This window comes from Saimiri boliviensis, chromosome 7 (assembly GCF_048565385.1).
Source record: "Saimiri boliviensis isolate mSaiBol1 chromosome 7, mSaiBol1.pri, whole genome shotgun sequence".
In the NCBI taxonomy this organism is placed as follows: domain Eukaryota; kingdom Metazoa; phylum Chordata; class Mammalia; order Primates; family Cebidae; genus Saimiri; species Saimiri boliviensis.
Window position 1 is genome coordinate 64,143,336 of NC_133455.1, and position 27,360 is coordinate 64,170,695.

The following is a 27,360-nucleotide window of genomic DNA, read 5'->3' on the forward strand; positions in this document are numbered from 1 at the left end:
TCATGAGGCCCTGGATGCTTTTCCCTGTGTTCCCTCAGGAAGCCTAGTTTGGAGAACCCAGTATGCTCTGGCTGCAGGGTCATCAGACGGGGTTAGGCACTGTTGGGGAAGGGACAAGGAATGACTCTGAAATTGCTCCTGGCATGGATGGGAAACTGTTTCATACCTGCAAGGCAGGAGTGAGCTGGCACACAAATTCAGCTCATACTCCACAGTCTAGTAGTTCTTCTGGTGTTGGGTGCTGTTTGGGTCTACATGGTTACAGTACAGGGAATGGATCTGATGGAGTGACCACTGCCCTGCTGTTCTCTCATCCCTGACTCTCCAGCTCATTCAAGAAATGCAAAAAAGGCAAGAGATTTGTAGGCTTAAAGGTAGTGCTGGCCGGGTGCAGTGGCTCATGTCTGTAATCCCAGCACTTTGAGAGGCCAAGGTGGGAGAATCACGAGGTCAGGAATTCGAGACCAGCCTGGCCAATATGGTAAAACCCCGTCTGTACAAAAAAAATTGAGAAATTAGCTGGGCGTGGTGGCGCATGCCTGTAGTCCCAGCTACTCAGGAGGCTAAGGCAGGACAATTACTTGAACCTGGGAGGTAGAGGCTGCAGTGAGCCAAGATCGTGCCGCTGCACTCCATCCTGGGCAACAGAATGAGACTCTGTCTCAAAAAATAGTGCCAACTCAGAAAGCCAAACAATCAAACCTTCCCTGACTAAGAAAAGCTGATAATGGTGGCACGATTCTCTGCCCAAAGGAGACCCTCAAGTCTGTCTACTGTTGGGAGTAGACACTAACATTTTTATGAGATTTCCCTTGGGTACGGGCCATAATTCAGGTGGAGGGGAAAGTGAGATAATAAGGAGGAACCACAGGGACTAGGGTAAGGAGCAGTTGTGAAAGGAGAATTAGAGGTAGTAAGTCTACTGTAGGAGTAAAGAGCATGACCCCTAGGGCCAGACTGTTTGGGTTCAAATCCTAGCTCCACTTTTTACTAGCTGTGTGGTCTTGGGTTAGTTACCTAGCCTCTCTGTGCCTCCATTCTTAAAAATCTGTAAAACTGGATAGTGTCTACTATTATTCTGAGGATGAAATTAGTTAATATATGTAAAGCACTGAGAATGATGTCTGGCACACAACTGTGTGTGTATGTACACGTGTGTGTGCACATACACTACTGTTATTAATGACCAGTTGAAGAAGCCATATAAAGTAGGAAGTTTGGAACAGTGGTGTCTGTCAACTGCAAAAATCAAACACTGTAATATCATGAAGAGATTGCTGTCATTTAATTAGATTTGCCACAAAAAGCAATAACCTTAGCTAACCACACTGCCCTCCTCCTCCACCCAACCCCATCTCCCTTCATATGCACACAGCACAGGAACCCAAAGGCCCTCCTCCCCACAGTCCTCCCCAGTGACATTAGGGGAAGAAATGTCATTAAATGGACTTGGCCTCCTCCATATAGCATGGAACAGGTAAATAAAAATATCTTTATGAAGAATTTTGTTGTGCTATTATCTTAGGGTTGAATCAGGGCTGAGATATAGGCAGAGGCAGGTGAGGTCTGGGGATCTCTTAGAGATCAGAATTTGTCTGAGAGACACAGAGCCTACAGTTCACCCAGAAAGGGGGCTATATCTAAGAGGACAGGGGCTAGAATTGGCGAGTCTGAAAGTTTTTTCAAGTGTATGTGTGAGGGTAAGGGTAGCTATAAAATCATTCTCCTTCCTCCCCCTATACCTTCTCTAACTCCCAAATAGAAGGGCAGGGGGCCCTAAGCAGGGAACAGAGTCACAATTCCCCCAAGTTTCATCTGATTCACACAGAGCTTCCAGCAGACAATGAGTTGGGCATATGCCTTAGTGCTGCCTGACCCCTTCCCCAGCTCAGGGCTTCTTCTCTCCACCTGTGAGCACCAGGGCCTGCAGGATGTCAGACAGTGATACAATTCCCTTGACCACATCATTTTCATCCACCACTACAAGTCGGTGAACCTGGCACAGAGCAACAAGGGAGAAAGGGAATGTTTAGTGCTGGCCTCAAGGGAAGCCCCTCTGCTCCTACCCACCTTGCCAAACCCCACTCTCAAGGCTGCTCCCCACAGCTTCTTTAGGGTTGCTGGCCTCCCTACCTCTGCTTCCACTAGCCTGTTGATGATGGTCTCCAGAGTCTCATGCAGGTAGCACTTGAGAACACCCTCAAAGTAATGTGATCGATGTTGCAGGGCTTTAGTCACAGACACATCTAGGTTGTTGTAGGTCTTTTCTGCTGCCAGATTCTGGGAAGACAGAGGAAGAAGCTTGCAGGGAAGCAAGAGAGCCAGCCTCCAAACCCTGAACCCATCCAAACTCACCAGAGGGATTCAGGGAATTGCCAGCCACAAGCCACACCCAACTCATTCCATTTCTTTTCGAATAGGATTTGAAAGCCTGGAAGCTTCTTTTTTTTTTTTTTTTTTTTAAAGATGGGGTTTCACCATGATGGCCAGGCTGGTCTTGAACTCCTGACCTCAAGTGATCCACCCATATCAGCCTCCCAAAGTGCAGGATTACAGGTGTGAGCCACCTCGCCCGGCTTTTTTTTGTTTTCTTGAAAGCCTGGAAGCTTCTAAGACCCTTAGATCACAGAAGAGACTCCCTTCTCCCCCTCCATATTTAACAACCCCACCCCTTCCCTACCTCCCAGACCCTCCACAATCACTCACGATCACATCAAACTTGGAGTAGATGTCCACCACACGCCCTAGGGGGACAGAGGCAGCTCAGTAAGGAGGATCTGACATCTAAGACTCCCCCTACTCACAGAATCACCCTCCTGGCTGAGCTGAGGGGAAAGCAGATTTTCCCAGAGCCACCCTAACTTCACTGGATCTTCCCTCCCTCTCCTTCTGCCCAATCTCTTACCCTTCTCATCCACCACTGGCAGGGCTGAGACTCGATGCTGTACAAAGATGCCCAGAGCCACATAGACGGGGGTGGTAGTGCGAACCATAGCAATATTGGCATAGGTGCCAATCTGTAGCTCTTGCAGAGACTTGGACATGAACTCTGGCTTGGGAAATTCAGTGATCTGAGGAAAGAACCATCAGCCTAACTTTCAAGGCACACAAAACCACCCCTGGATACCCCTCCAAGCCAGTACGTAGAAATAAGGGCTGGTTGCGCCAGCTTATGCCTGTAATTCCAGCACTGTCAAAGACAGGCGGCATATTGCTTGAGCCCAGAAGTTTCAGACCAGCCTGGGCCATATGGCAAAACCCCTCTATAAAAAAATACCAAAAAATTAGCCAGGTGTGGTGGTACACACCTGTAGTCCCAGCTCCTCTGGGGGTTCAGGTGGGGGGAATCACCTGAGCCCAGGAGGTGGAAGCTGAAGTGAGCCGTGATAGTGCCTCTCCACTCCAGCCTGGGCAACAAAGTCAGACCTTGTCTCAAAATAAATTAATTAATAAATAAGAAATGGGGCTGGATGCAGTGGCTCACACCTGTAATCCTCATCTCTTTTTTCAACAAATAAATAAACGAAAAAAGAAAAAAGAATTGGGCTGAGGAGTACTTACGAACAATTTGAGGAACTTCAGAATGCGCTTGTGGGTGAGGATGTACAAAGTATTGCCCGATTCTGGGTCAATAACTGGCAGCCTATGGATCTTGTTCCGAATTAATGAAGAGACGGCATCAAACAAGCTGTGGGAAGGTGGGAGATAATAAGTTCCACAGTACTGGGGCTGCGGGTGGTTAAACTGCTTCATACGGTGTATAGGTAAACAGGGAAAACTGATGGTTAGGGAAGCGGGGCAGTGTACATGACAGACGAGAGACAGAGAGTGTGTGTATGTGTGTGTTTTCTCTCTTCTTTCCCTTTCCCTGGGTGTCTAGAGCATTAGTTATGCTGATGGCAAATCTATTCCCCCTTTGGACAGATGAATAGACAGCTGGAACTCACCTGGCATTAGGAGAAATGCAGACAAGCGGTTTAAAGGAGTCCTGGAGGTACACCTCTGACGGGAAAAGCGATGGGTCATAAAATACCATCATGGAAAAGCATTTCCCAGGAACCTTCCATCCCTTTATCTTTTTACAACCCTAATTCTCTACATACCTCTCCAAGTTTCTATCTTGTGTTCTTCTAGCTCATAGATCTGTACCTGAAAGCAGAAGCAACAGAATTTGAGACCTGATCTCTCTACTTCCTTAAGCCCTTGTGGCTTGCTTGGAGGAAAAGAAATGAGAATGAGGGACTTAGGGTAGAGAAAGTGATTTTGATCATTAGGCTAAAGTTCCTTACCAAGGCTGATTTATAGTAGCGGTGCAGAATATTGATGAAATCAGTGATGGTCAGCATACCTAGAGGACAAGACAGAGCCCTCAGCAGTGCCCAAAGCTTCTATCCCTGCCCAGCACAAGATGCTAATAATACTGTGTTGCTGAAACTTTTGCTTACCCACAAAACTTTGCTTCTTACTATCCCATAAAGGGGCAGCTCGTACACCGTTAGTCACCAAAGCAAAGAAAGCTTTCTTCACCTGTAGCCAAGACAGGAATAATCATAAGGGCAAATCCACAGGGGCAAGACTGTAAAAAAGAACACTGTTTCAGCATGTTGGGTAAAACATGAGACTAAGTTCACAGAAGGATAAGGATACTACCCTTAGGATGAGATAGGATGAGAGGTATTACACCAAAGGCTCCAAAAGGGGAAGGGAAAAGAGGATTTCACCCACCTGCAGGGATGTATCAAATACAACCAATTTGGAGCTTGTGGGAATCAGGTCATAGCAGCGATGAGATTTCATGAAGGAAGTATACACGCTGTTGTTGGATTCTGGGGTCTCTGCATAGGGTAGAATAGTTAGTAGCTTCCTTCCACATAAAAACTCCCAATCAAAAGAGACAGAAAACAAAATAGTGTCCTAGTATCTCAAATATTTAGAGCATGATTTTTTATAAGGTCCCTTATTTTATCTTTTGTTCCTATTGTTTCCACGAAGCCTGGATAAACCTCTTAGAAATCATTTCATCCAACCCCATCTCCAGATTAAGACTTTATCTATTGGTCCCTATAGGTAAAATAAAGTTGACTAAAACCTAAAGTCTATAGTATCTCTTTAACATGTTATATATAGTCTAAAATTTTTTCTCATCTTTAATCTAAGCCTTCCCTTTCATATATTTAGCAGCTGCACTCGTTCTCTTTTTTCAATGAAGTAAGCTTCTTAAAATTCTTTCAAGACTGTGCTAGGCATGGTGGCATGCACCTGTAATCTCAGCTATTCAGGAAGTTGAAAGAGAGGATCATTTGAACTCAGGAGTTTGAGGCCAGCCTAGGCAACATAGCAAGCCCCTGTCTCAATTAAAAAAAAATATATCCTAAGACCTGCAAATGGGAAAGTCATGGTCCAAGTTGGGCCAGTTCTCATCAACAGTAAGTTAGAGCCCAGTGCTCAATCAACCTGGCTCGAAATACCTTGAGAGTCCATTTTGGGATCACCCTGTAAACCAGAAATCATCCCACCTACTTGAGACAAATAGGAGATCCTGGCTAGGATTACCTTTTTCTATTCCTGTGATTTTAATTGCTTGCTCTAAACTAGGGAAGCAATCTCCCAAAATAATAGCTTGAATGTGCTACATACTATACTACATGTACTTAAAAATATTACATTGGCTTGGCGAGGTAGTTCACGCCTGTAATCCCAGCACTTTGGGAGGCCAAGGTAGGTGTATTACCTGAGGTCAGGAGTTTCAGACCAGCCTGGGCAACACAGCAAGCCCCTGGCAAACATGGCAAAATCCCATCTCTACTAAAAAAAAAAAAAAAAAAAAAAAAATACAAAAATTAGCCAGGTGCTGTGGCATGCGCCTGTAGTCCCAACTACTCGGGAGGCTGAGGCAAGAGAATTGCTTGAACCCAGCAGGCAGAGGTTGCAGTGAGCCGAGATCCTGCCACTGCACTCCAGCCTCAGCAAGAGAGTAAGACTCTGTCTCAAAAGAAAAAGAAAAAATTACATCATTTAATACTTACAACAAATCTGTAAGTACCGTCCTGTTTCAGATGAGAAAATAGGTGTAATTAAATAAACTGCTCAAAGTCACACCAATAATAAGTGGCAAGAAAGACTCAAACTCAGATCTGATTCCAAACTTCATGCTCTTAAGTCTTTAGCCAATTTGTTTAATTTTTTTTAAACCAAAGTTATACAGGCACACAGTTTAAAGAGTCAAACACATTTACAAATTTTGTTAAGAAAAAAATGCAGTCCTTGCAACCTACCTCCCTGTACTACCCTTCCTCAGAGATGAGAACATCTACCTCTTTTAGTTGATTATTTTGGTACTTAATTCTATATCCTTAAATAACATGCTTGTATTGCTAGTTTCAGATTTTTTTTTTTTTTCATTTTGGGGCATTATTTATCATCTGCCTACCAAGGAAGATGAGAATTTCTATTTCTATTTCCCACTAGGGCTTCATTACAAACATGTACTTCCCATCCTCCCCATTCTTCCAGGAGCTAAAGCATGTTGGTTATATCTGTATTTAAATCCTTTTTTTTCTTTTTTTTTTCCTGAGAGGGAGTCTCACTTTGTCACCCAGGCTGGAGTGCAGTGGCAAAATCTCGGCTTACTGCAACCTTGGCCTCCCAGGTTAAAGCAATTCTCCTGCCCTCAGCCTCCCAAGTAGCTGGGATTACGGGCGCCTGCCACCATGCCCGGCTAATTTTTTGTATTTTAGTAGAGATGGAGTTTCACCATGTTGTCCAGGCTGGTCTCGAACTCCTGACCTCAAGTGATCTGCCCGATTCAGCCTCCCGAAGTGCTGGGATTACAGGCAGGAACCACTGCAGCTAGCCAGCATTTAAATCATTTTGACTGAATGTTTATTATTCAGAGATAAACCAAATAGTAAACTCTGATTTTTTTTTTCTTCCTTTCACAATTTTGTTTTCCCTGGAGTTAATGGTCTTGTCCTTCTGTTTAATTTTCATTTTTTTTTTTGAGACAGTCTTGCTCTGTAGCCCAGGCTGGAGTGCAGTGGTGCGACCTCTGCAACCTCTGCCTCCCAGGTTCAAGTGATTCTCCTGTCTCAGCCTCCTGAGTAGCTCGGATTACAGGCATGTGCTACCATGCCCGGTTAATTTTTGTATCTTTTTAAAGTAGAGACGAGGTTTCACCATGTTGGCCAGGCTGGTCTAGAACTCCTGACCTGGCCGGGCGCGGTGGCTCAAGCCTGTAATCCCAGCACTTTGGGAGGCTGAGGCGGGTGGATCACGAGGTCAAGAGATCGAGACCATCCTGGTCAACATGGTGAAACCCCGTCTCTACTAAAAATACAAAAAATTAGCTGGGCATGGTGGCGCGTGCCTGTAATCCCAGCTACTCAGGAGGCTGAGGCAGGAGAACTGCCTGAACCCAAGAGGCGGAGGTTGCGGTGAGCCGAGATCACGTCATGGCACTCCAGCCTGGGTAACAAGAGCAAAACTCCGTCTCAAAAAAAAAAAAAAAAGAACTCCTGACCTCAGGCAATCCACCCGCCTTGGCCTCCCAAAGGGCTGGGATTACAGGGATCAGCCACCACGCCCAGCCTGTTTGTTTAATTTTCTATGTATAATTCCCATAACTAACCCAATCCCCAAATGCTTCAAGAGGTTCAGAAGCATTAGATAATCTATCAATTTAAACTACCCAAAGAAGTCTCGCTGGAGCCTTCTGACCTGCTCAAATCTGGGCTGGTTTGTCTGGTGTGCACTGCTAACATCCTGGGATCTTTGTTCATCACCATCCTGGGTACCCCTTTCAAGTCTCTCCTCTACTGGTGCTCCTGTTTCCTATATCACGTTTTCATCTTTTTTGATTACTCCCTTGTTTTAGTAGAACACATCTTCCAGTGGCTTCCTGAGAAAGGGTGCATGGGAGGTACATTTTTTGAGACCTTGCAGCCTGTCAATATCTTTATTCTACCCTCATCCTTGATTTATAATTTGGCTGAGAATTTGCAGGAAAGCTTGGACTTTATTTTCCTGCAGAATGTTGAAGGCATTTCTCCACTGCCTGCTAGTTGCTAGTGTTGAGAGTCCAAGGCAATTCCTACTCTTTTTATGTGACTTTTTTTTTTCTCTCTGAAAACTCAATACGATCTTCTCTTTGTTTCCAGTGTTCTGAAATCTCACGATGACTGTGCTTTGGGTGGGTCACTTTCATCCACTCTGCTCAATATTTGATAGGTCCTTTCAATATGAGAACTAACGTCTTTTTTTTTTTTTTAAAGGAGACCGTGGTCTATGGCATAGACAAGGCTCAGGAAACAAAGGTCACTGACAGTAGGGAAAATAAAGGCACAGCTAAGGGTGGATAATTCCTATTCTCTTGGGGCTCCCTGCTTCACTGTTGTAGGTTGCAATAGCACCCATGGAAGAACTAATGTCCTTAAGTTCCAATAAATGTTCTTGAATTATTTCCTTCCCTCTGTGTTCCTATTTTTCTTTCTGTGACTCCTATTTAGATATTGGACTTGCTAGACTGACCCTTTAATGTTTGTTTGGGGATTTTATTTTATGGGTTGTTGAAATCTTTTGTCTCCTTTTTTTTTAGAAACAGGCTCTCATTCTGTCACCCAGGCTGGAGTGCAATGGTGAGTGAGATCATGGCTCACTGCAGCCTTGACCTTCTGGGCTCAAGCAATTTTTCTGTCTCAGTCTCCTGAGTAGCTGGGACTATAAGTACATGCCACCATGCCTGGCTCATTTTATTTTTTATAGAGACAGGGTCTTGCTGTGAGCTGGTCTCAAACTCCTGTGCTCCTGCCTCAGTCTCCCACAGTGTTAGCCACTGGTATAAGCCACTACGCCTTCTCTCCTATTTTCTATTTTGTTGGTTTTTAACTCTGCTTTCTAGGAAGTTTCCTCATGTTGATTTTTGAAACCTACAACTGGATTTAAATTTTGCTCTTATATTTTTAATTTCCAAGAGTTCCTTTTTGTTTTATGAAAATTCCTTCTTTAAAAATTGTATCCTATCTATACTTGTTTCATGGTGGAATGGTGGAAATACAGTTTTTTGATTTTTTTTTTGAGACAGTTTCGTTTTTATTGCCCAGGCTGGAGTGCAATGGTGTAATCTCGGCTCACTGCAACTTCTGCCTCCTGGGTTCAAGCACTTCTCCTGTCTCAGCCTCCCAAGGTAGCTGGGATTATAGGCCTATGCCACCATGCTTGGTTAATTTTTGTATTTTTAGTAGAGACGGGGTTTCATCATATTGGTCAGGCTGGTCTCGAACCCTCACCCCAGGTGATGCACCAGCCTCAGCCTCCCAAAGTGCTGCCACCGAGTCTAGCTGTTGTTGTTTTCTTTAAAGATACACTACTTTCACAGGTATTGAGAAATGTGTTCTTTTACCTGAGATTATATTAATGTTATCAAAGTTTTCTTCTCACCTTTTCCTTTCAGTTGCTTTTTTCCTGTTTGTTTCTTCTGGGTGTACGTGAGGTTGGGAAGGGCAGTCTGCTTTTTCATTTTTATTTATTTTTTTACCAGGGAGATAGAGCCTTCAAAGTAAAACAATGGTACCTTCCAGGGTGGGGTAGGGGGCATTTTGGATCACTTTTTTCCACAGATGCTTTCTTTAGATGTTTGGTAATCTTTGGTTTAAAGAATTTAAACCATATCTTTAGAGTGGAGGCTTTAAGGCTGAGAGGAAGCTCTGTGTGTAAGTGAGCCTTGTTGACTGTGAGTCATTGGATAGGGAACATTTAATACCTTATATATTTTAGGACTTTCAAGAGGATTCTGGAGAGAAGAATTATTTAATTTTGTGCTTGGAGGGTGAAGTCTTTTCTGCTAGCACTCTGGAAACTGAATAGGGAAGAGGACTGGAGGCTCAGCATCGAGTCTAGTTCACTACATGCTCCTGTTTTCAGTGCAGTACGTCAGTCCTAAGCTGTGCCCAAGTCCCTTGCTAGACTTTCAGTCTTTGCCACAGGTGGGAGGGGGAGGTGCCCAAGGTGTCTTGGGATCTGGCTGTTTCTTAGACCTTCAGTGCTTCTTGGCTTTCCTCACTGCTAGTTATAATGCAGTCTTCTCAGGTCTGCTAAGTCGTTCATCACTCTTTTGTTTGCTTTTCGCTTCCAAAAATTCATTGCTATTATCTCCTCTCCTGTTTCCCTATGGTATGTTTGTGTCTTTTTCTTTAAAAAATTCCTTTATGGGCCGGGCACGGTGGCTCAAGCCTGTAATCCCAGCACTTTGGGAGGCCGAGGCGGGTGGATCACGAGGTCGAGAGATCGAGACCATCCTGGCCAACATGTGAAACCCCGTCTCTACTAAAAATACAAAAAAACTAGCTGGGCGTGGTGGCGCGGGCCTGTAATCCCAGCTACTCAGGAGGCTGAGGCAGGAGAATTGCCTGAGCCCAGGAGGCGGAGGTTGCGGTGAGCCGAGATCGCGCCATTGCACTCCAGCCTGGGTAACAAGAGCGAAACTCCGTCTCAAAAGAAAAAAAAAAAAAAAAAAAAAAAAATTCCTTTATGGTGGTTTCAGGGAAGTTTTTGTGAATATATATTCTCTACCATCATTTTTTTTTTTTTTTTTTTTTGAGACAGTCTTGCTGTCACCCAAGCTGGAATACAGTGGTGTGATCTCCACTCACTGCAACCTCCGCCTCCTGAGTTCAAGGGAGTCTCATGCCTCAGCCACCCAAGTAGCTAAGATTACAGACATGAGCCACTATGCACAGCCCAATCTACCAATCTACCATCTTCAACTGGAAACCTACCATTATTATTCAAACTTGGGAATTCAGACTCCCAAGAATACAACTTTGGACATCAGTTGAAGATATACTACATTGATAGTTAAATACTATCATTCAGGCCATAGACCCACAAACATATTGGAGTTGGTTTTCTCAGAGTTTCTTTCTTTGTTTATAATTGAGACAGGGACTCACTCTCTGTGCAGGTTGGAGTGCAGTGGCACAATCACGACTCACTGCAGCCTCAACCTCCTGGGCTAAAGTGATCCTCCCACCTCAGCCTCCCTGGTAGCTGGAACCAGAGGTGCACACCACCATGCCTGGCTAATTTTTAAATTTTTTATAGAGACAGGGTCTCACTAAGTTATCCAGGCTGGTTTCCAACTCCTGGGCTCAAGTGATCCTCCTGCCTTGGCCTCTCAAAGTGCTGGTATTACACTGTGCCCAGCCTTAAAATAATCTAAGTCAGAATTTTTAAATCTAGAAATGTACATAAAAATCTAAATTTCTAGTATCTTTTTTTTTTCTTTTTTTTTTTTTTTTTTTTAATATTTCTAGTATCTTTTCAAAACCAGAAGATCTGGCAAAAATAGGTCTCAAGTGACCAGACCTGGAGAATTATCCCTTTTTTTTTTGTTTGAGACAGAGTTTCACTCTTGTTGCCTAGGCTGGAGTTTCACCATGTTGGTCAGGCTAGTTTCAACTCTTGACCTCAAGTGATCCACCCATCTCGGCCTCCCAAAGTGCTGGGATTACAGGTGTAAACCACTGTGCCCGGCCCTTTTCATAATTTTTTGTTCACACCCAGTGGCTTTAGTGAGTTTGATGGGTGATAAAATCCTGGTGGCACTGTTTCTGGGCTATGCAGAAAACACCCAGGATTTTTTTTTTTTTTTTTGAGACGGAGTTTCGCTCTTGTTACCCAGGCTGGAGTGCAATGGCGCAATCTCGGCTCACCGCAACCTCCACCTCCTGGGTTCAGGCAATTCTCCTGCCTCAGCCTCCTGAGTAGCTGGGATTACAGGTACACGCCACCATGCCTAGCTAATTTTTTTGTATTTTTAGTAGAAACGGGGTTTCACCATGTTGACCAGGATGGTCTCGATCTCTTGACCTCGTGATCCACCCGCCTCAGCCTCCCAAAGTGCTGGGATTACAGGCTTGAGCCACCGAGCCCGGCCAACACCCAGGATTTTTAAAACATAGTTAGCCAGCCCAGAGTTGCCTATGGAAGTTTTCCCTGTACCTCAGACGCTTCTCTCAAGTGGTCTGATAATTGAAGACATTAATCATCCCCACTCTGCCCAAGATTTATTCCTAGGTGATCTTGTCAAACTACTGTCACTGATTTTTGTGGTTTGGCACATTATCTGGCCCTGCTTTGACTTTCCCTGGGGAGAGATTCAAAAGCACTGCTGGCTGAAGACATTGTTAGGGTCAGGCTATTGTTTTCATGTCCAGTTTCCTTTCTTCAGTAAACTTACCTTGAGGATGCTCATTTTCCACAGCTGGGGAGCTATCTGAAGAAATGACCTGGAGAGACAAGAAAACAGATTCAGTTTAACCTGGTTCTGTAACATTAGGGGAAGGGCTGCTGAACAAATAATAAATGACTCCATTTAAAGCACTATAAAGTCCCCGCTCCCCCCACCCGTTTTTTGTTTTTGAGACAGGGTCGTGCTCTGTCACCCAGTCTGAAGTGCAGTGGTGTGATCACAGTTCACTTCAGCCTTGGCCTCCTCAGGCTCAGGTGATCCTCTCACCTCAGCCTCCTGAGTAGCTGGGATTACAGGCACATGCCCCTATGCCCAGGTAATTTTTGTATTTTTAGTAGAGATGGAGTTTCGCCATGTTGCCCAGGCTGGTCTTGAACTTCTGGGCTCAAGTGACTGCCCTCCTTGGCCTCTAAAAGCACTACAATTATAGGCATGAGTTACTGCACCCAGCCTTGTAAGGGCCTTCAGAAATATGATCTCATTTAACCTTCAAAACAACCCTGAGGTAAAAACTGTTATTAGCCTTATTCTCACAGATTATGTCTCTGAGGGTCAAGAGACATTAAGCAACCTTCCCAAGGTCACATGGCTGATGAGGGGTGGAGCAGGCATTCAAACACCTATCTTCTGGTTCTAAAGCTTGTGGTTTGCTTTTTTTAACATCAAAATTTTAATAAGTAACAAATGTGAAAAACCGCATTTATTTGTATGATTACTATTTTTTGGAGATGGAGTTTCACTCTTGTTGCCCAGGCTGGAGTGCAATGGCGCAATCTCAGCTCACTGCAACCTCCGCCTCCTGGGTTCAAGTGATTCTCCTGCCTCAGCCTCCCAAGTAGTTGGGATTACAGGCATGGACCATCACACCCGGCTAATTTTTTATTTTTAATAGAGATGGGGGTTTCTGCATGTTGGTCAGGCTGGTCTCAAACTCCTGATCTCAGGTGATTCGCCTGCCTTGGCCTCCCAAAGTGCTGGGATTACAGGTGTGAGCCACTGTGCCTAGCCAAAAAAAAAAAAAATTTTAAACTGCTTATACCTAACAAAATGATTTCTTTCTTTTTTTTTTTTTTTTTTTGAGACGGAGTTTCGACCGCAACCTCCGCCTCCCGGGTTCAGGCAATTCTCCTGCCTCAGCCTCCTGAGTAGCTGGGATTACAGGCACGCGCCACCATGCCCAGCTAATTTTTTGTATTTTTAGTAGAGACAGGGTTTCACCATGTTGACCAGGATGGTCTCGATCTCTTGACCTCGTGATCCACCCGCCTCGGCCTCCCAAAGTGCTGGGATTACAGGCTTGAGCCACGCGCCCGGCCACAAAATGATTTCTTATAAGTGACAAAGAGTTTGGTTGGATTTATCTTGGCAGTGTTCATTTTCGTAATTTTTTTTTTTTTTTTTTTTTGCAGATTCTCACTCTGTTGCCTAGTTGGTCAGGCTGGCTTCAAACTCCTGACCTCAGGTGATCCAGCCACCTCAGCCTCCCAAAGTGCTGGTATTACAGGCATAAGCCACCATACCCAGACATTTTAATAAAATTTTTGAATGCATTTACTCCATTCTGATGAAATTCCACCTCTCTGGAATCAAAGAAGAGAAGAAACCAATACTGCTAACAATATTGTGCCTTCCAGAAATGCTTCTATCCACTTTTGAGCTGAATGAGCATCATCTGCAAAGCTCATGTTCTTAGACACTATACTGCCTAATGAAACATTAGGTCCTAAAAGCTAAGGCTAAAAGATCGGGGCTTAGGGCTAACCCCTGCAAGATTCTCACAGATCTATTTTATCAAAACTTGGAAGCCAGAGAGATTAGCATTGTCTTCCCCCAAACACTGACACTCACTCACTAGGCATAGTTGCAGGCACTGGAGCCACAGAAATAATCTTTACCATTGAGAGAGTACCACAAGCAGGGAGGATCCCAGTAGCTGACTGTCAGCCAGTCAAAGCCTGAATGACTGAGGGGAGGATAAGGAACATGAATGTTCTGAAACTGGGGACTCGAGTCCACTCAGCACCCTTGTGAGTCAAAGGTGCTACAGCCAGGAGATGCTGGTTTTCCAAGTTTCCTTTCCCTAGATAGTCTGACAGTAGAGAGTGTTTTGACTAGATAAACCTTAGAACCATTTCTGTGCTCCCTCAAGTGGGAACATTTGGAAATGTCATTGTTATTTGGGAACCCAGAAGGTTTCACAACAATTTTCATCTGCTAGCATCAACAGTTTTGGCTCCGTTTGCTCTGGGTGATACCTCCAAACTAACTTAAAACCATACCTCATCCCCATAGCTTCTGTAGTAACATGACATAAAAACTTCAACCTGGGAGGCTGGCTGACAAAATTCCTAAACCCGGGAAGTTTAAGACAGCCCTACACTTTTCTCCCTTAATAGGCTAGCGAAGAGAGCAGGGAGTTAGGGGGATATTCTCCCTCTCTTCCTTCTGGACTACATAAGACTATTAGCTTGGCCTGCCATTTTGGCAAGACTATCGGAACAACAGCCTCATCACTTATAAGTGGGAGAGAGGGTTGTTTAGTGGTAAAGATAGACACATGATATATCGGAGTCTCACAAAGATCTATACAAAGGCACAGCAACAGCTACTTCTGTAGAATTTACTGCACCCGTCATATGATATATATTGTACTGTGCTACAGTTATTTTGTTCATTATCTATCCAAACAGATTATAAATTCCTGGAAACTTAGAACTACCTTATATTTTGTATCCCCCATACTATTTGGCACAGGGTTTTGCATATAATTCACAGTTGTTGTTTTTTTAATTCTCAAAGAATGATGCACACTGATATCAACAGATATACCCAAGACTAAGTTACAGAGAGAGGAAAGAAACATATAGCTATAATAGAGATACAGATACCAATATAAGAGACTCAAACACAACTGACTACGTGACTTTTAACTTTCTGCCTGTTTCATCATATCAGAGGGGGAATTATCTAATTATGTCCACTTTTTCTTTTTTCTTTTTGAGACAGGGAATCACTCTGTCACCCACGCTGGAGTGCAGTGGCACAATCATGGATCACTGCAGCCTTAAATTCCCCAGCTCAGGCAATCCTCTGACTTCTGCCTCCCAGGCTGCTGGGACTATAGGCACACACCACCAAGCCAAGCTACTTTATGTATTTTTTTTTTTTTTTTTTTTTTTTTAGAGATGGGGTCTCACTATGTTGACCAGGTTGGTCTTAAACTCCTGGGCTCAAGCAATCTACCCACCTTGGCCTCCCAAAGTTCTGGGATTACAGGCACGAACCACTGTGCCTGGTCTCCTTTCTACTTCTTTTTCTTTTTTCATTGACCATCCTTTCTACTTCTAATAACACAGGGGACCAGAGAAATTACCACTGTACCATGTAAGTACAAAATATTACAGAGACACAGTCTACATCTGACAAACAGACTCACAATTTCTTCCAAACTTCTGGTCTACATTTGCAATTAATTGTTTGATAACCACAGATATCACAGAGACTCCTCAAATGCTTCAATATGAAACATTTGTCCCTCTAATCCTATTCTCAGTGTGGTTCCCAGCTATGTTTTGCATAACTGTCTTCTTAACATGTATCAACTAAGCTGGTATGTTAGAAATGCCTCAGATCCATCTCTCTCATTGCCAATTTCACAGCCTTAATTTAGGCTTTTATCTCTCACTTCTGCAACACTGTTTAAACTGGTGTCCTTGCCCCAAAACTATCTGTTCTTCAATTTCTCTTTCATGCTTTCACCAAGTTTGCTCACCAAAGCATCTCAGGTTTGGAAGGTTACTTTCATCTCCAGTAACAAGAAACTTTACTTTCTACTTTCTGAAGTAGCTCAGTCCATGTACAGAAAGCTGCTATGAACATTCCTAAAGGACATTCACTGACTTGCTCATACATCTTCCATAGGTCCCCTATTACAAAACAAAAGTTCAATTTTAGCATGGTATGTAATACTTTCAACCTGATCTTAGCCTTCTTTTCCAGTCTTTTCTCCCACTGTGACCAAAATCCAAACCCAGAAACATCAAACCACTGGTTCACTCCCAATTCTCTACATACCCCAATTTCAGTGCCCTTGCTCATACTGTTCTCTCAATTTGCAGTGCCCTCTCCCAGGTCCAAAGTAATTTTTCTCTCAACTATGCTGTCACAGTCCTTTGTCTGCATATTGATGATAGCATTTATTATAGTCTACCTTTAAATAACAGCTATTGCTGGCTGCCCTCAGGCTGAGCATTTTCAAAAGTGTTTTTTTTTTTTTGGGGGGGGGGAGATAAGGTCTCACTGTGTCACTCAGGCTGGAGTGCAGTGGCATGATCTCAGCTCACTGCAGCCTCCACCTCCCTGGATCAAGCGATCCTCCCACCTCAGGCTCCCAAATAGCTAGGCCACAGGCACGCACCACTACCACCACCATGCCTGGGTAATTTTTGTATTTTTGTTTTTGTCCAGACAGGGTTTCATCACTGGTGTAGAACTCCTGAGCGCAAGCAATCCCTTTGCCTTGGCATCCCAAAGTACTGGGATTACAGGCGTGAGCCACCACACCTGGCTAAGTTTTCTTTTTCTTCTTTTTAATTTCCGTCCCAGAACCTAATCCACTACATAAAATGTGAAGGCTAAATTAGAAAATCTATATAAAAATGCTTTGTATACCATAATACATTTATAAGTAGGTAGAGTATGTTATTTTAAATTTAATGAAATTAGACTCATTATTTTTGTTCAAGATTATCTTAATTAGTCAGAACTGGCTCCCTTGCCTGGGAGACCAACTGCGAATCATTTTACTACTTGGTCGGTTTTCTTTTTGAAAACCTGAAAGAAACAACCTCTCTATAGGCAGGGAAAGGGTGTGGCAAAGAATTACTCTGGGCACGTCCCAGAATAATTCTTAGGAATCACTTACGAATTAGTTAGAAAAGTGAACCTGCAGTCCTTTCATAACTACAATAGCAGATAAGAAAAAACCAACATGGAAACAGTTACTCTGTCTCAAAGACGACACATGGTTAAAAACTGTGGAGAGGGAAGTGTATGGGAGGAGTTACAGAGCGCTAGAAAAAGACTCCTGAGAGTGAGGGTGGGTGCAAACATGTAGCAGGCAACCCGCAGCATCTGTGGGAGGGTGACAGGGCCCTGCCACAATTGGTCAATGCCTGCTCGCCAAGAATGAGATATGCCAAAACTCCCGCTTAGAGTCGCAGAGCGGGTCATGACCTAAACTTGTCCAAGGAACACAGTGGCCTCTAACACTGCAAGATTTCCTCTTTCAAGCAAACCCCAATTCTCGGTCTTATTAAGGAAATGTGACTTCACTGAATGCATTACAAAGATCTTCAGATGTCCTCCTGCCAGGGATTACAGGTTTCACAGTCCGATCACCGAGGTCCAGTAGCTACCTGCAAGCGGAGATCCCCCTGGACGTCCCCTGCCTCACCCAGCAAAGCTGGATTACAGCCCTGCCCTCTCAAGCAAACCTCTGAAAGGGCTTGAGGTGCTAAGAGGAAAAGAGGCCCGAGACTGCCAAGGCATAGGTGGGCTCCCTCCAAGGAGGGAGCCAGGCAGGAGTCACTGCCTGTTCGGGCTAAGGGTACCGCGTAAGGAAAGGCGGCGGGGGCGCGGCCCAGTCCTAGGAGATGCGCCCAACGAAGCAAGTGGAGGGACAGGGTCACGGGATAGGGCAGACACCCGGCTGCTTCTTGTTTGCTAGACACCAGCGCCAGCCCCTGCCCGGCCCTCCCGGTCTCCTAACGGGGGTCTTAGGCTCCACAGCGCCCCCGACCGCCCTCCGGCACTCCTCACCGTCTCCATTGCAAGAGGCGCCGGCTTGGTTCTCTCGCTTTAGGAAGTTCTCCTGGGGCAGGCCCCGCCCCACATCCGGAGCGGCAACGCCACATCCGCTCGCGTCACGGCAGTCGCCAGACTAGGGCGGAAGACGGACAACCCACCCTTCCGGCGGTGGCGGGCCTCGGTAACCGCCCTCCCCCGGTCCTCGCAGACCGCACGGATCTCGCTGATGGCAAGGGTCACGGGACGGAGTCGCTTGTATTTAAAATGTTCTTTTTTTATTTGTTGTTTAAAAACAAACTTGGAAGAAGCAAAATCCAAAACTTGCCCTTTGCCTCTCGCAACATAAATTATGTACAGTTCAGAATGATCGCTGATACAAAACATGCCAAGGACAGAGGGGCGCTGAGGGTGGAGGGAGAGAGGGCGCTTTAAAAAAGGGAACCATTTCATCCGTTGTTACGAAGGACCAACCTTGCTGTACAGGATACACACAACACAAAATAAAGTTTTCACGGGATTCACACTTGTCAGCGATTTATTTTTTAAAAAGGGGGGAGGGTCCTGGAGGTGAGGGGAGAAGACTGTAAAGGGGAAAACTGAAAATTTGAGTATGTGCGAGTGTAAACCAACCCAAAATACAAACATGGGGGCGGGGGTGGAGGAGTTTGATGCAATTATACAGGCAGGGTACTTAAAAAAAAAACCGACAACCAAAATTCCAACCTTGTAGCTTGGGTCTGAGTTATAGTTTATATAAAAATTAAAAACTGTATAAGGTTTCTTCACTAAATTCTACAGGACTATCGGATACCTAGCATATGCTTACAAAGTCTGCCCCATCCCCTTTTCCCAATCCCAGGGCCCAAGCCCCAAACAGAGCCTGACTCACAGGAGCCAATCTCCCCATCCCTGTAGCCTAGACCTTCTGCTCTCGGAAAAGGAACATCCAAGGGCTGTGGCTTTGAGGGGAGCAGCCCAGTCTCCCTACTGTCTGATTTAATTACAGCGGTTCCTGTGGGAGTGGGGGGTGTTATTCTCTTAAACATTTGCAGCTTGGAACAGTTGAGGAAGCAGCTTAAATAAAAAAATCTCCCTACCCCCAACAATCCACAACCCCCCAAATTCAAAACAAAACAAAAACAAACCTAAAATCACAACAGCGACCAAGCTCCCCCTCCAGCAGGCCCGCCCGTCCACCACCACCAAGCCCACCCCTACACTCCAGACATTTGATTCTTGAAAATATTAATTACAAAATGCCCTTTGCCCACAGCCCCTAGAAGATAACTGCATATAAGCTTCATCTTCATCCCCATGGTTCCCTACCAGAGAGGGGTTTGGGGCCTCACCCACCCCTTACCTACCCCCACCCGCAGGAAGAGGTTCAACTGCAGCACTAGCTTGGGCAGAAAGGGGAAGGAAAGGGAGGCAGGGAACCCATCACCCTCTGGCTCCCCCTGGGGTCAGCTCTCTTTTGTGCGTTATAACATAGTCCAACTATACAACAGGGGGTGGGAATCGCCCAGCCTCTATACCCCCATCTTACAGCAGTCACAGCCAGGGGGTGGGGAGTGGGGTGGGGGGGGGTGAGGAAAAGGGCGGTAGGTTGGGTAATGGAGTGGGCCCCCCCACAAGGGGAGCTCCATGTGTCCGCCCCACGCCCCCCTACCATTTATAAACTGGTTTTGTAAAAAGAAAATAGATATATTTATATAGAATATATAAAGCACAAAAATTAGTAGTTTTACATTTGCTCTCCCCGGGGGTGGGGGGAGAGGGGAGGGTTCTCACCTCCAGCCGGCTCCCCCATGCCCCACAAGACTATGTACAATCCCATGTATAAATAGATAAATACCCCCCACCCTCCCCGCGCTGACACTAAGCTCCCCCACCCCCACATCACCACCCCTTCCCACCAGACCAGCAGCAGTTTGGTGACTGAGGGAAAGTGGGAGCTCCGGGCCACACCCTGCCTCACTAGGTATGGGCATGCCACTCAGGGATCGCCCTCACCCTACCCCCCACCCAACCCATCCAGGGGCTGGAGGGCAAACGGGCTCATGATGGGGTTGGGAAAACAGGAGGGAGATATCCTGGTCCTAGGTTTAGCCCCTCCTGCCCCCATGTCCAGATGGAGAAGGAAGTCCTAGAGCGACTAGGGGCCAGTCATCCCCAATCTTCATCATCATTTGCCTCAACCACCATCCCATGCCCATAATTAAAAACAAAGATGGATTTTTTGTTGTTGTTTTTCTTCCTCCTCCTACCCCCCTTCCACCCACTCAGAAGAGGGCAGTGAGGTGGGGGAGAGGGCTGGGGCAGTAGGGGGCTTGGAGAGGGTCTCACATTTCAAAACAGCAAAAAATCCAACACTTAAATGAGGTAGGTGTGGGTGCGGGGTCTCCTTGCCCGGCTTGCCCAGCTTGCCCTCCTAGGCAGCTGGGCGCCTCTTTCCCGTTCATGTTGCATTTGTCAGAGTGGAAAACAAGGAAACACAACCCATAGAGAGACAGAAACACAGAGGAAAAGAGGGAAACAGAGACAGATCAAGAGGGAAGGGTCTGGGGGTGAGGGTGGGGGCAGGACCCGGCAGGCAGGGCCAGGTGTGGGACCCGGCCTTTGGGATTGTCAAGCTTAGTCAAGTCTCTTTGCAGCCTTGAGTTGGGCCAGAGAGGTCAGTGGGAGCAGCAGGGCTGTGAGGCCCGGCCACACATCCTCTTCCCCCACCCTGCTGCCTCCCAGATGCTTCTGGGTAGTTCCCGGCCCATATCCCCCTCAAACCTGAGATGCCCAATGGCTGCTTCTGTCTGGCCCCTCCTGGAGCTGGGGGCAGAGATGCCAGCCTGAGGGCCGGTGGTGGGGAAGAGGGTTGTCCCTGGTGCCCAGGGTGGGCTTGGCCTAGGGCCCTCTGCCCCAGCCTCCTGCTCCAGGGGCTCCGGTCAGCCGGCAGCCCCAGCCCTGGGTCCTGGCTCTGGCTGCTACCTCTCTTCCCCCTCATCCCTTTCAGGGAAGAGGTTGGGGGTAGGGGGACTCCCCTGCCTGGTAGCCTCAAAGCTTCTTAGTTCATCCATTTCCGACAATTCCAGGCTCCACAGTGGCAGGGGATCTTGTGCTGATCGTCCTCAAAATCAAACTGATAGTCATAGGTTAGCTGAAAAGAGAAGAGGGCAGAATCAATGCTAGCTCCACACAGGAAGAGGGGAGGGCAGAGAAGATAGGAACTGAGGGGCACAGCCTAGGAACCCACATTTAGGGAATGGCAGAGAAGGGGTGAGAGGAGGAGGAGCTGCTTTGTCACTCACTCAGGTTACTTCCTCTCACCTCCTCTCCTTTGGGGATTCGCCGGCTGGAGATGATGATGATTTTGTCCTCTTTGTCAAATGTCACGACTTCAGCCACACAGTTAGGGGCACAGGAATGGTTAATGTACCTGGGCAGTGGGAGAGAGTCAGGGATGTCAGGCAGCTAAGTTGGGACAATTTTGATTCTTTGTTGGTTTACCCCCGAGTGCCACTCTCAGGGACCACTAAATCCCTCCTTCCTCATCATCGCTCACCTGGCAGGGCCGCCGGTCAACGTAGCATCAATCACATGTTCATTGTTTATTCGGAACATGTAGATGCCTCGATTCTAGAAAGGCAGAGGTTGCAGAAGGGACAAGAGTATCAGAGAGTGGCAGCGGTGGCTGTGGGATCAGGTGGGAGACTTGGGCAGTAGGCTTCTCTTGCATGTTCTTCATTTCTCCTGCCTTTCCCTTCTCCCCACCACAGCCTTCTTCCTGCTCTCCTGGGACCAATCCTGCCCCTTGCTCCTTGGTTGAGTGCAGACTATACACAATGGCCCCTCTGCCAGTTCATACCTGCTCCTCATAGATTTTCTCCCGCCGGTTGGCCACCTCGTTCCGAATGATGGTGCCAATGTACTCGATAACCATTGTGTGCTTTTCTAGGTCCTTGGCTGCATAGAGCCCCAGGCCCTGGATACGGGAGCGAGCCAGGTACACGTTGTTCTTCCATTCGGTTCGCAGCCGCCGGTACTGAGATGACTTGGAGTGCACAAACTGCTTGCTGTACGGGGTGTTGGTCTCGCCTGTGAAGGTGCTCTGATATGCCTTAGACATGCTGGTGCTGTTCAGGGTATGGGGCCTGGGAGGTGATACAATCCATGACAAGACAGCTCTCCTTCAGACCAAGCACATACCACCCACTTCCTCCACCTCCTCCTGGGATGTGCAACACACGGGTTAGGGGCATGTGCCGCTGGCAAGCACTGGAAGTGCTGCCTTGGGAAAGGAGTAGAGGCAACTGGGTCTCAGCTCTGGTGAGGAAGCAACTAGCTACAGGGACTCTTCTGACATCCTGGGTGGCACAGAGAGCCCAGTGTGAGGGGTAGGGAGTGGAGGAAGCGGGGGGCACCAATTCCCCTACACTGAGCCTGCTCTCCCATCTCCCACTTCCTACCACTCTCCTGCCAAACCATTCTCAAGGCCATGCGCCTCTGGGAGGTCTTCCCCAGGCAGCCCTGGCCTAGAATTTAAGCTGATGGTTTGCTTGAATGTCTGAATCCTTCCTCCTGCACATATTTGAAGCCCTGAAAATGGGGGTTGTACCACACTGGGCTAGATTTGAATTAAAACTGGCTGTAAACTCACAGCCTAAAAGGTGGTATCCTTTCTTCGGACTATCCCCTTCTCTGACATAACATGGGCTCTGTGCAGATGGCTCAGTGCAGGGGAATGACTGCTGCCTGGCAGGATGCCTTTTACCACCCTAGGGCACCAGCCAAATTCTTGACCATCCCAGAGAAGTGGTTTTCAAATGTTTCTGGTTCTTTTCTTTTTTTATTTAGCAGAAATCTTTACTTTTTTCTTTAACAAAATGTTGATTGGAACTCCAATACATACACTAGATGACAATGGAGCTCTTCTAGTTTAATCCAATTTGGGAAAAGGAGAGTTACGCATGGGAAGCCCAAGTTCTACCCATCAGTTGATGTGTTCCAAGACTTTTTGGAACACACGCACTCACAGTTTGAAAACCACCATTGCAGGGCATCAAGGACAAGGCTGACTAGTGATAGTCTCTGACAATCTACGACAGCCTAGGAGCCACCAAAGGCCTTCAAGAAAGCCCTGCTACCATAGATTCTGCCTCCCTCTACCCAGGGACCAAGATCCCTGGTACACAGGAAGAACAAGGACCCACAGTGAAGAGGTAAGGGTCTGGTCCCAGCTGTGTGACATCTGCCTAGTCACTCAACCTTTCTGGGTCTCAGTTTTCTCAGCTGTAAAATGGGGGTCATACCACCTGCCCTACCTACCTCATAAGGTTGTTGTGAGGATCAAATGAGATAATGGATGTGAAAACGCTTTGAAAAAAAAAGTATAAAGTGCTATACAAATGTAAGGTTTTATTATTTTTCTATTATATCTCTATTTATTTTTGACACCAACATTCATGGGGAAGGGAAGGTGACCCTAGCACTCATGGGGTTATCTGAGGTTTGGGAGAATCGCAGGCCCTACCCTGGAAGTAAAATAGGAAAGAGGTGACCAGGTCCCTTATATATTTCATAAAACGTCACCACTGTTTACCCATTACCTCCCCAAGGTGCCCAAGATAATTCTGCCCTATATCCCAAGTGCATCTGAGCAGGTTGGGAGAGGAGGAAAAGGAAACCCTACTAATAACTGTGTGCCCTCTGATTAGGAGGTCTAGGAGTGATTCCCCAGTTTCTCCATGGGAACTCTGATTTGCATCCTAAACCCTCATAATGGGACCAGAGGATCCCTATCAATACCCACACCCATATCCCTTGGCTCCAGCATCACAAGCTCACCGTTTGTAGTGTGTGAGAATTTTAGGCTCTGATCGGGCACAGCCAGTGGGGTTGATCATGAGTGGCAGCTCCATCAGGGGGTGGCGCCCATAGCGGAATAAATAATTTTGACAGCTCTCCACCCCGGGCAGCTGTGGGCACAGATCGTACTCACCTTAGCCTGAGGTCTTTTGGGGTTAGGCCAACGTTCTCAGTGCCCACTGAGCCCCCCATCTCCCAGCCCCTTCTTACTGATTCAGCTATGCGAAGCACGGCGTGCACCGTCAGCCCAAAGAGCTCCTCGCCCTTCAGATACTCAGGGAAGAGTCGCAGCATGTCAGCCTCTTTTCTCATGGCAGCCACAGGCTCAATGATGCGATTCCACACAGCTAAGAAACAAGGAAGAGAGCAGCCCTCAGAGGCAACTTCTGCTTACTGACCTCCAGTCCCTAAGCCCAATCTAGAACTGCAGTTGTTTTCTGTGGCCTTCATGCTTCCCTGTCATGAAGGTGTGTGGATCTTCTGGATCCTCTCTTGGCCTCCTAGTCCCACTATCTCTTAAGAAGCAGGAGGCTTCCAACCCCAGGGAGTCATCACAGAGCATTAAGACACAAACTCAAGGCCCAGGCAACCCAGCATAGGCTATGGAAGATCCCTAGTGAAAGAGGAGGCATGCTTTGGAGTTGGAAAAACTTGGGTTCAGGTTCTGGTACTGGCCCCCCATGGGACCTGGAGCCAAATAGTCATGTGCAGCTTAACAACATTTCATTCAGTGAGGGATCATATATACAACAGTGGTCTGGTAAGATTATAATACTGTATTTTTACTGTATCTTTTCTATGTTTAGATGCACATACTTACCATATGTTACAACTGCCTACAGTATTCAGTACAGTTACATGCTGTACAGATTTGTAGCCTAGGAGCAATGGGCTATACCACAGAGCCTAGGTGTGTAGTATGCTACACCATCTAGGTTTGTGTAAGTACACTCTATGAAGTTCGCACAATGACAAAATCGCCTAACAATGCATTTCTCAGAATGTATCCCTGTCATTAAGCAATATGACTGTACTTAAATCTAAGACTCAGTTTCTTTAGGTATAAACTGGCCATAATCTTAGTATAATACTTATCTCATAGGGTTGTAGGAACAAAATAAACGATACAAATCACTTAGCTTAGTTTGTGGCGCACAGTACACACTCAAAAAAAGGGACCTGCTCTGTTAGTTTATCATTAACACTAAAACTAAAATCAAAATAATTTTGTTTTTTGTTTGTTTGTTTTGAGATGGAGTCTCACTCTGTTGCCCAGGCTGGAGTGCAGTGGAGCGATCCTGGCTCACTGAAACCTCCGCCTCCCCCCGTTCAAGTGATTCTCCTGCCTCAGCCTCCCAAGTAGCTGGGATTACAGGCACATGTTACCACGCCCAGCTAATTTTTTTTTTTTGTATTTTAGTAGAGACAGGGTTTCACCATGTTGCCCAGGCTGGTCTCAAACTCCTGAGCTCAGGCAATCCGCCCACCTCGGCCTCCCAAAGTGCTAAGATTACAGGCATGAGCCACTGCACCAGGCCTCAAAATAATTTTGATTTTGTCCAGGGAAAAACAACCACAAGGAACTCGGTTAGGATTAGGTTGGGTCTGGCCGGGCGTGGTGGCTCACGCCTGTAATCCTAGCACTTTGGGAGGCCGAGGTGGGTAGATCACCTGAGGTCAGGAGTTCAAAACCAGCCTGGCCATCATGGTGAAACCTCATCTTAAAAAAAAAAAAAAAAAAAAAGGATTAGGTTGGGTCAAGTGGATCATAGTCTCAGAACTGTTTCCTTTCTTTCCATTGAGGACAGAAAAGGGAAGTAGAATATATGTGAGATTAGACAAGCAAAATATTTTCAACTACGAGGGAATTTGGGGTGACAGAGAGGTTGAAACACTTTCGCTGGGAATTTACAAGAGACCTCCTGCCTGCCTGTGTTGGGGGAAGGAGGACGGCTCACACAGAGGCTACAGGTCCTCTTACGGACACTGGAACAGTGACCCTGGGAGAAACTTTCCCCTTCCATATTATCCATTTCAAGGGCCCAGTGCTCACCCTGGGGAGAGGCGTCAGTGAAGACCAGGTCCTCCAGGCCCTGCTCGATGACTTTGATTACAAACTCTGGCCGCCCGTTGTTCTCACCAATAGAACAGCGATAGCAACAGCGACGGTTGTTGGTGCGGAGGCTCCAATAGATGCGCGTGGCCTCGTAGCCAACGGGATAGAGGGCAGTGGCACTATGAAAGTCAGCCATCTGGTGAGGGAGCAGCTGTCCAATGGCGTGGAACACAAGGCCTCCCACACGGAACATGTGCAGCCGTTCTCCCCGCTGAATGATGCTGGCAATTTGTTTCACCTCGTCCCGCTCAATGTAGACCCGTCGGAAGACAGCAAAAGAGCTCAGCTCTTGCTCACAGGGCCCCTTGATCTTATGCATTGGACACAGCATGGTCTTGTCCTTGAAGAACATGCACTTGGCACGGATGGCACAAGCAAAATGGTAGACGTTGGGGCAACGCATGCGATTGCAGCTGCTGGTGGCACCAGTTCGCTGGCACAGGGAGCACTTGGTTAGCAGTCCTCGGTGCAGGGCGACCTCCACATTCATCAGTGCCCCGCCCTGGGTCTCATACACCTCCGTGGACCAAAGGGCACAGTTGAGGTGCACCCACAGGTCCAGGTCCAGGTTCAGCAGGCGGGCAGGCCCATCAGTGGCCCCGTCACCCTCCTCATGACAGAAACAGCAGCGACGCATGTCTCGAGGTACCTTGTCAGGTCGCAAGGCTGTGCCGAGCTGCTCCATAAACTCTGCCACTTCCCGCTCATCCTCCTGCCGCCCACTGCCCTTCTGGATGGTCAGCAGCAGCCGCAGCCGCTTCCAGCGCACTCCTTTCCATTTCTTGAGGTGAGGGGGATGGGAATCTTCACCTTCTTCAGGGGGCCGGGCACGGGGCTTGGGCCGGGCTGATTCAGGGGATGAGGCCAGTGGCAGAGGTGAGGGGACGGGTGGCTCAGCCAAGGGTTCAGTGGGAAGTTCAACCAAGGGTTCAGCAGGGGGACTGGCAGGAGAGGGTGCCAAGGGGGAAGGGGGCGGGGAGGGTTCTTCAGGAGGTGGGGCCGAGAGCTGACGCACATCCAGATTGGAGACATTGTAGGTATAGCTGTGCTGGGTGGGTGGCTCTGGGGCGGGGCTCTCCTGTAGGAGGGTGCCCTGTATCGTTAGTGCCAGCTCCTCATCTAACTAGCTCCCTTCTTCCCCTCACCCATATCCCACCCTCCCAAAAGGCCTCCGCATTCTTTGCTCTACACAGCGCCTTTTATCTTTTTCTTTTTTATTTTTTGAGACAGAGTCTCGCTCTGTTCCCCAAGCTGGATCCAGTGGCGCAATCTGGCTCACTGCAACTCCGCCTCCTGGATTCAAGGGATTCTCGTGCCTCAGACTTTTGAG

At 46.9% G+C, this 27,360-nt stretch overlaps 2 protein-coding genes across 11 annotated transcripts in view; both read right to left on the bottom strand.

Moving 5' to 3' along the window:
- Positions 1-1,261: 1,261 nt before the first annotated feature.
- On the bottom strand, positions 1,262-18,164 carry PRKAG1 (protein kinase AMP-activated non-catalytic subunit gamma 1). 2 transcript variants are annotated; one of them, XM_003939116.4, is made up of 12 exons: positions 18,068-18,164; positions 12,236-12,284; positions 4,726-4,835; positions 4,446-4,527; positions 4,290-4,348; positions 4,104-4,149; positions 3,948-4,002; positions 3,562-3,688; positions 2,906-3,071; positions 2,707-2,744; positions 2,134-2,280; positions 1,262-1,996 (listed from the first exon to the last, which is right to left on the bottom strand). In XM_003939116.4, exons 1-12 carry the CDS (start codon positions 18,074-18,076, stop codon positions 1,889-1,891), a joined length of 996 nt encoding a protein of 331 aa, XP_003939165.1. In that variant the 5' UTR covers positions 18,077-18,164; the 3' UTR covers positions 1,262-1,888. The 2 variants fall into 2 exon arrangements, with proteins under 2 accessions (XP_003939165.1, XP_074258705.1); XM_074402604.1 differs by lacking the exon at positions 18,068-18,164 and adding an exon at positions 16,020-16,517.
- A 144-nt stretch (positions 18,165-18,308) lies between these two features.
- Positions 18,309-27,360, bottom strand: part of KMT2D (lysine methyltransferase 2D) — a 42,908-nt gene continuing 33,856 nt past the window's right edge. For 7 of the 9 annotated variants that reach the window (XM_074402598.1, XM_074402599.1, XM_074402602.1 and 4 more), the window contains 8 exons: positions 25,968-27,108; positions 24,125-24,261; positions 23,894-24,024; positions 23,375-23,422; positions 21,915-22,200; positions 21,612-21,685; positions 21,377-21,485; positions 18,309-21,206 (listed from right to left, as the gene is read on the bottom strand). In XM_074402598.1, the coding sequence (XP_074258699.1) occupies positions 21,114-21,206; positions 21,377-21,485; positions 21,612-21,685; positions 21,915-22,200; positions 23,375-23,422; positions 23,894-24,024; positions 24,125-24,261; positions 25,968-27,108 (2,019 nt within the window). In that variant the 3' untranslated portion in view covers positions 18,309-21,113. The remainder of the gene's footprint in view (positions 21,207-21,376; positions 21,486-21,611; positions 21,686-21,914; positions 22,201-23,374; positions 23,423-23,893; positions 24,025-24,124; positions 24,262-25,967; positions 27,109-27,360) is intronic. The other 2 variants (XM_039472495.2, XM_039472493.2) reach the window with 1 other exon arrangement.

Coding starts and splice junctions, on each gene's coding strand:
- PRKAG1 (XM_003939116.4), bottom strand. Junction 4,528..4,725: donor TATTTGATACATCCCTGCAG/GTGGGTGAAATC, acceptor TCTTGGCTACAG/GTGAAGAAAGCTTTCTTTGC. Junction 4,349..4,445: donor TAAGAAGCAAAGTTTTGTGG/GTAAGCAAAAGT, acceptor CTTGTCCTCTAG/GTATGCTGACCATCACTGAT.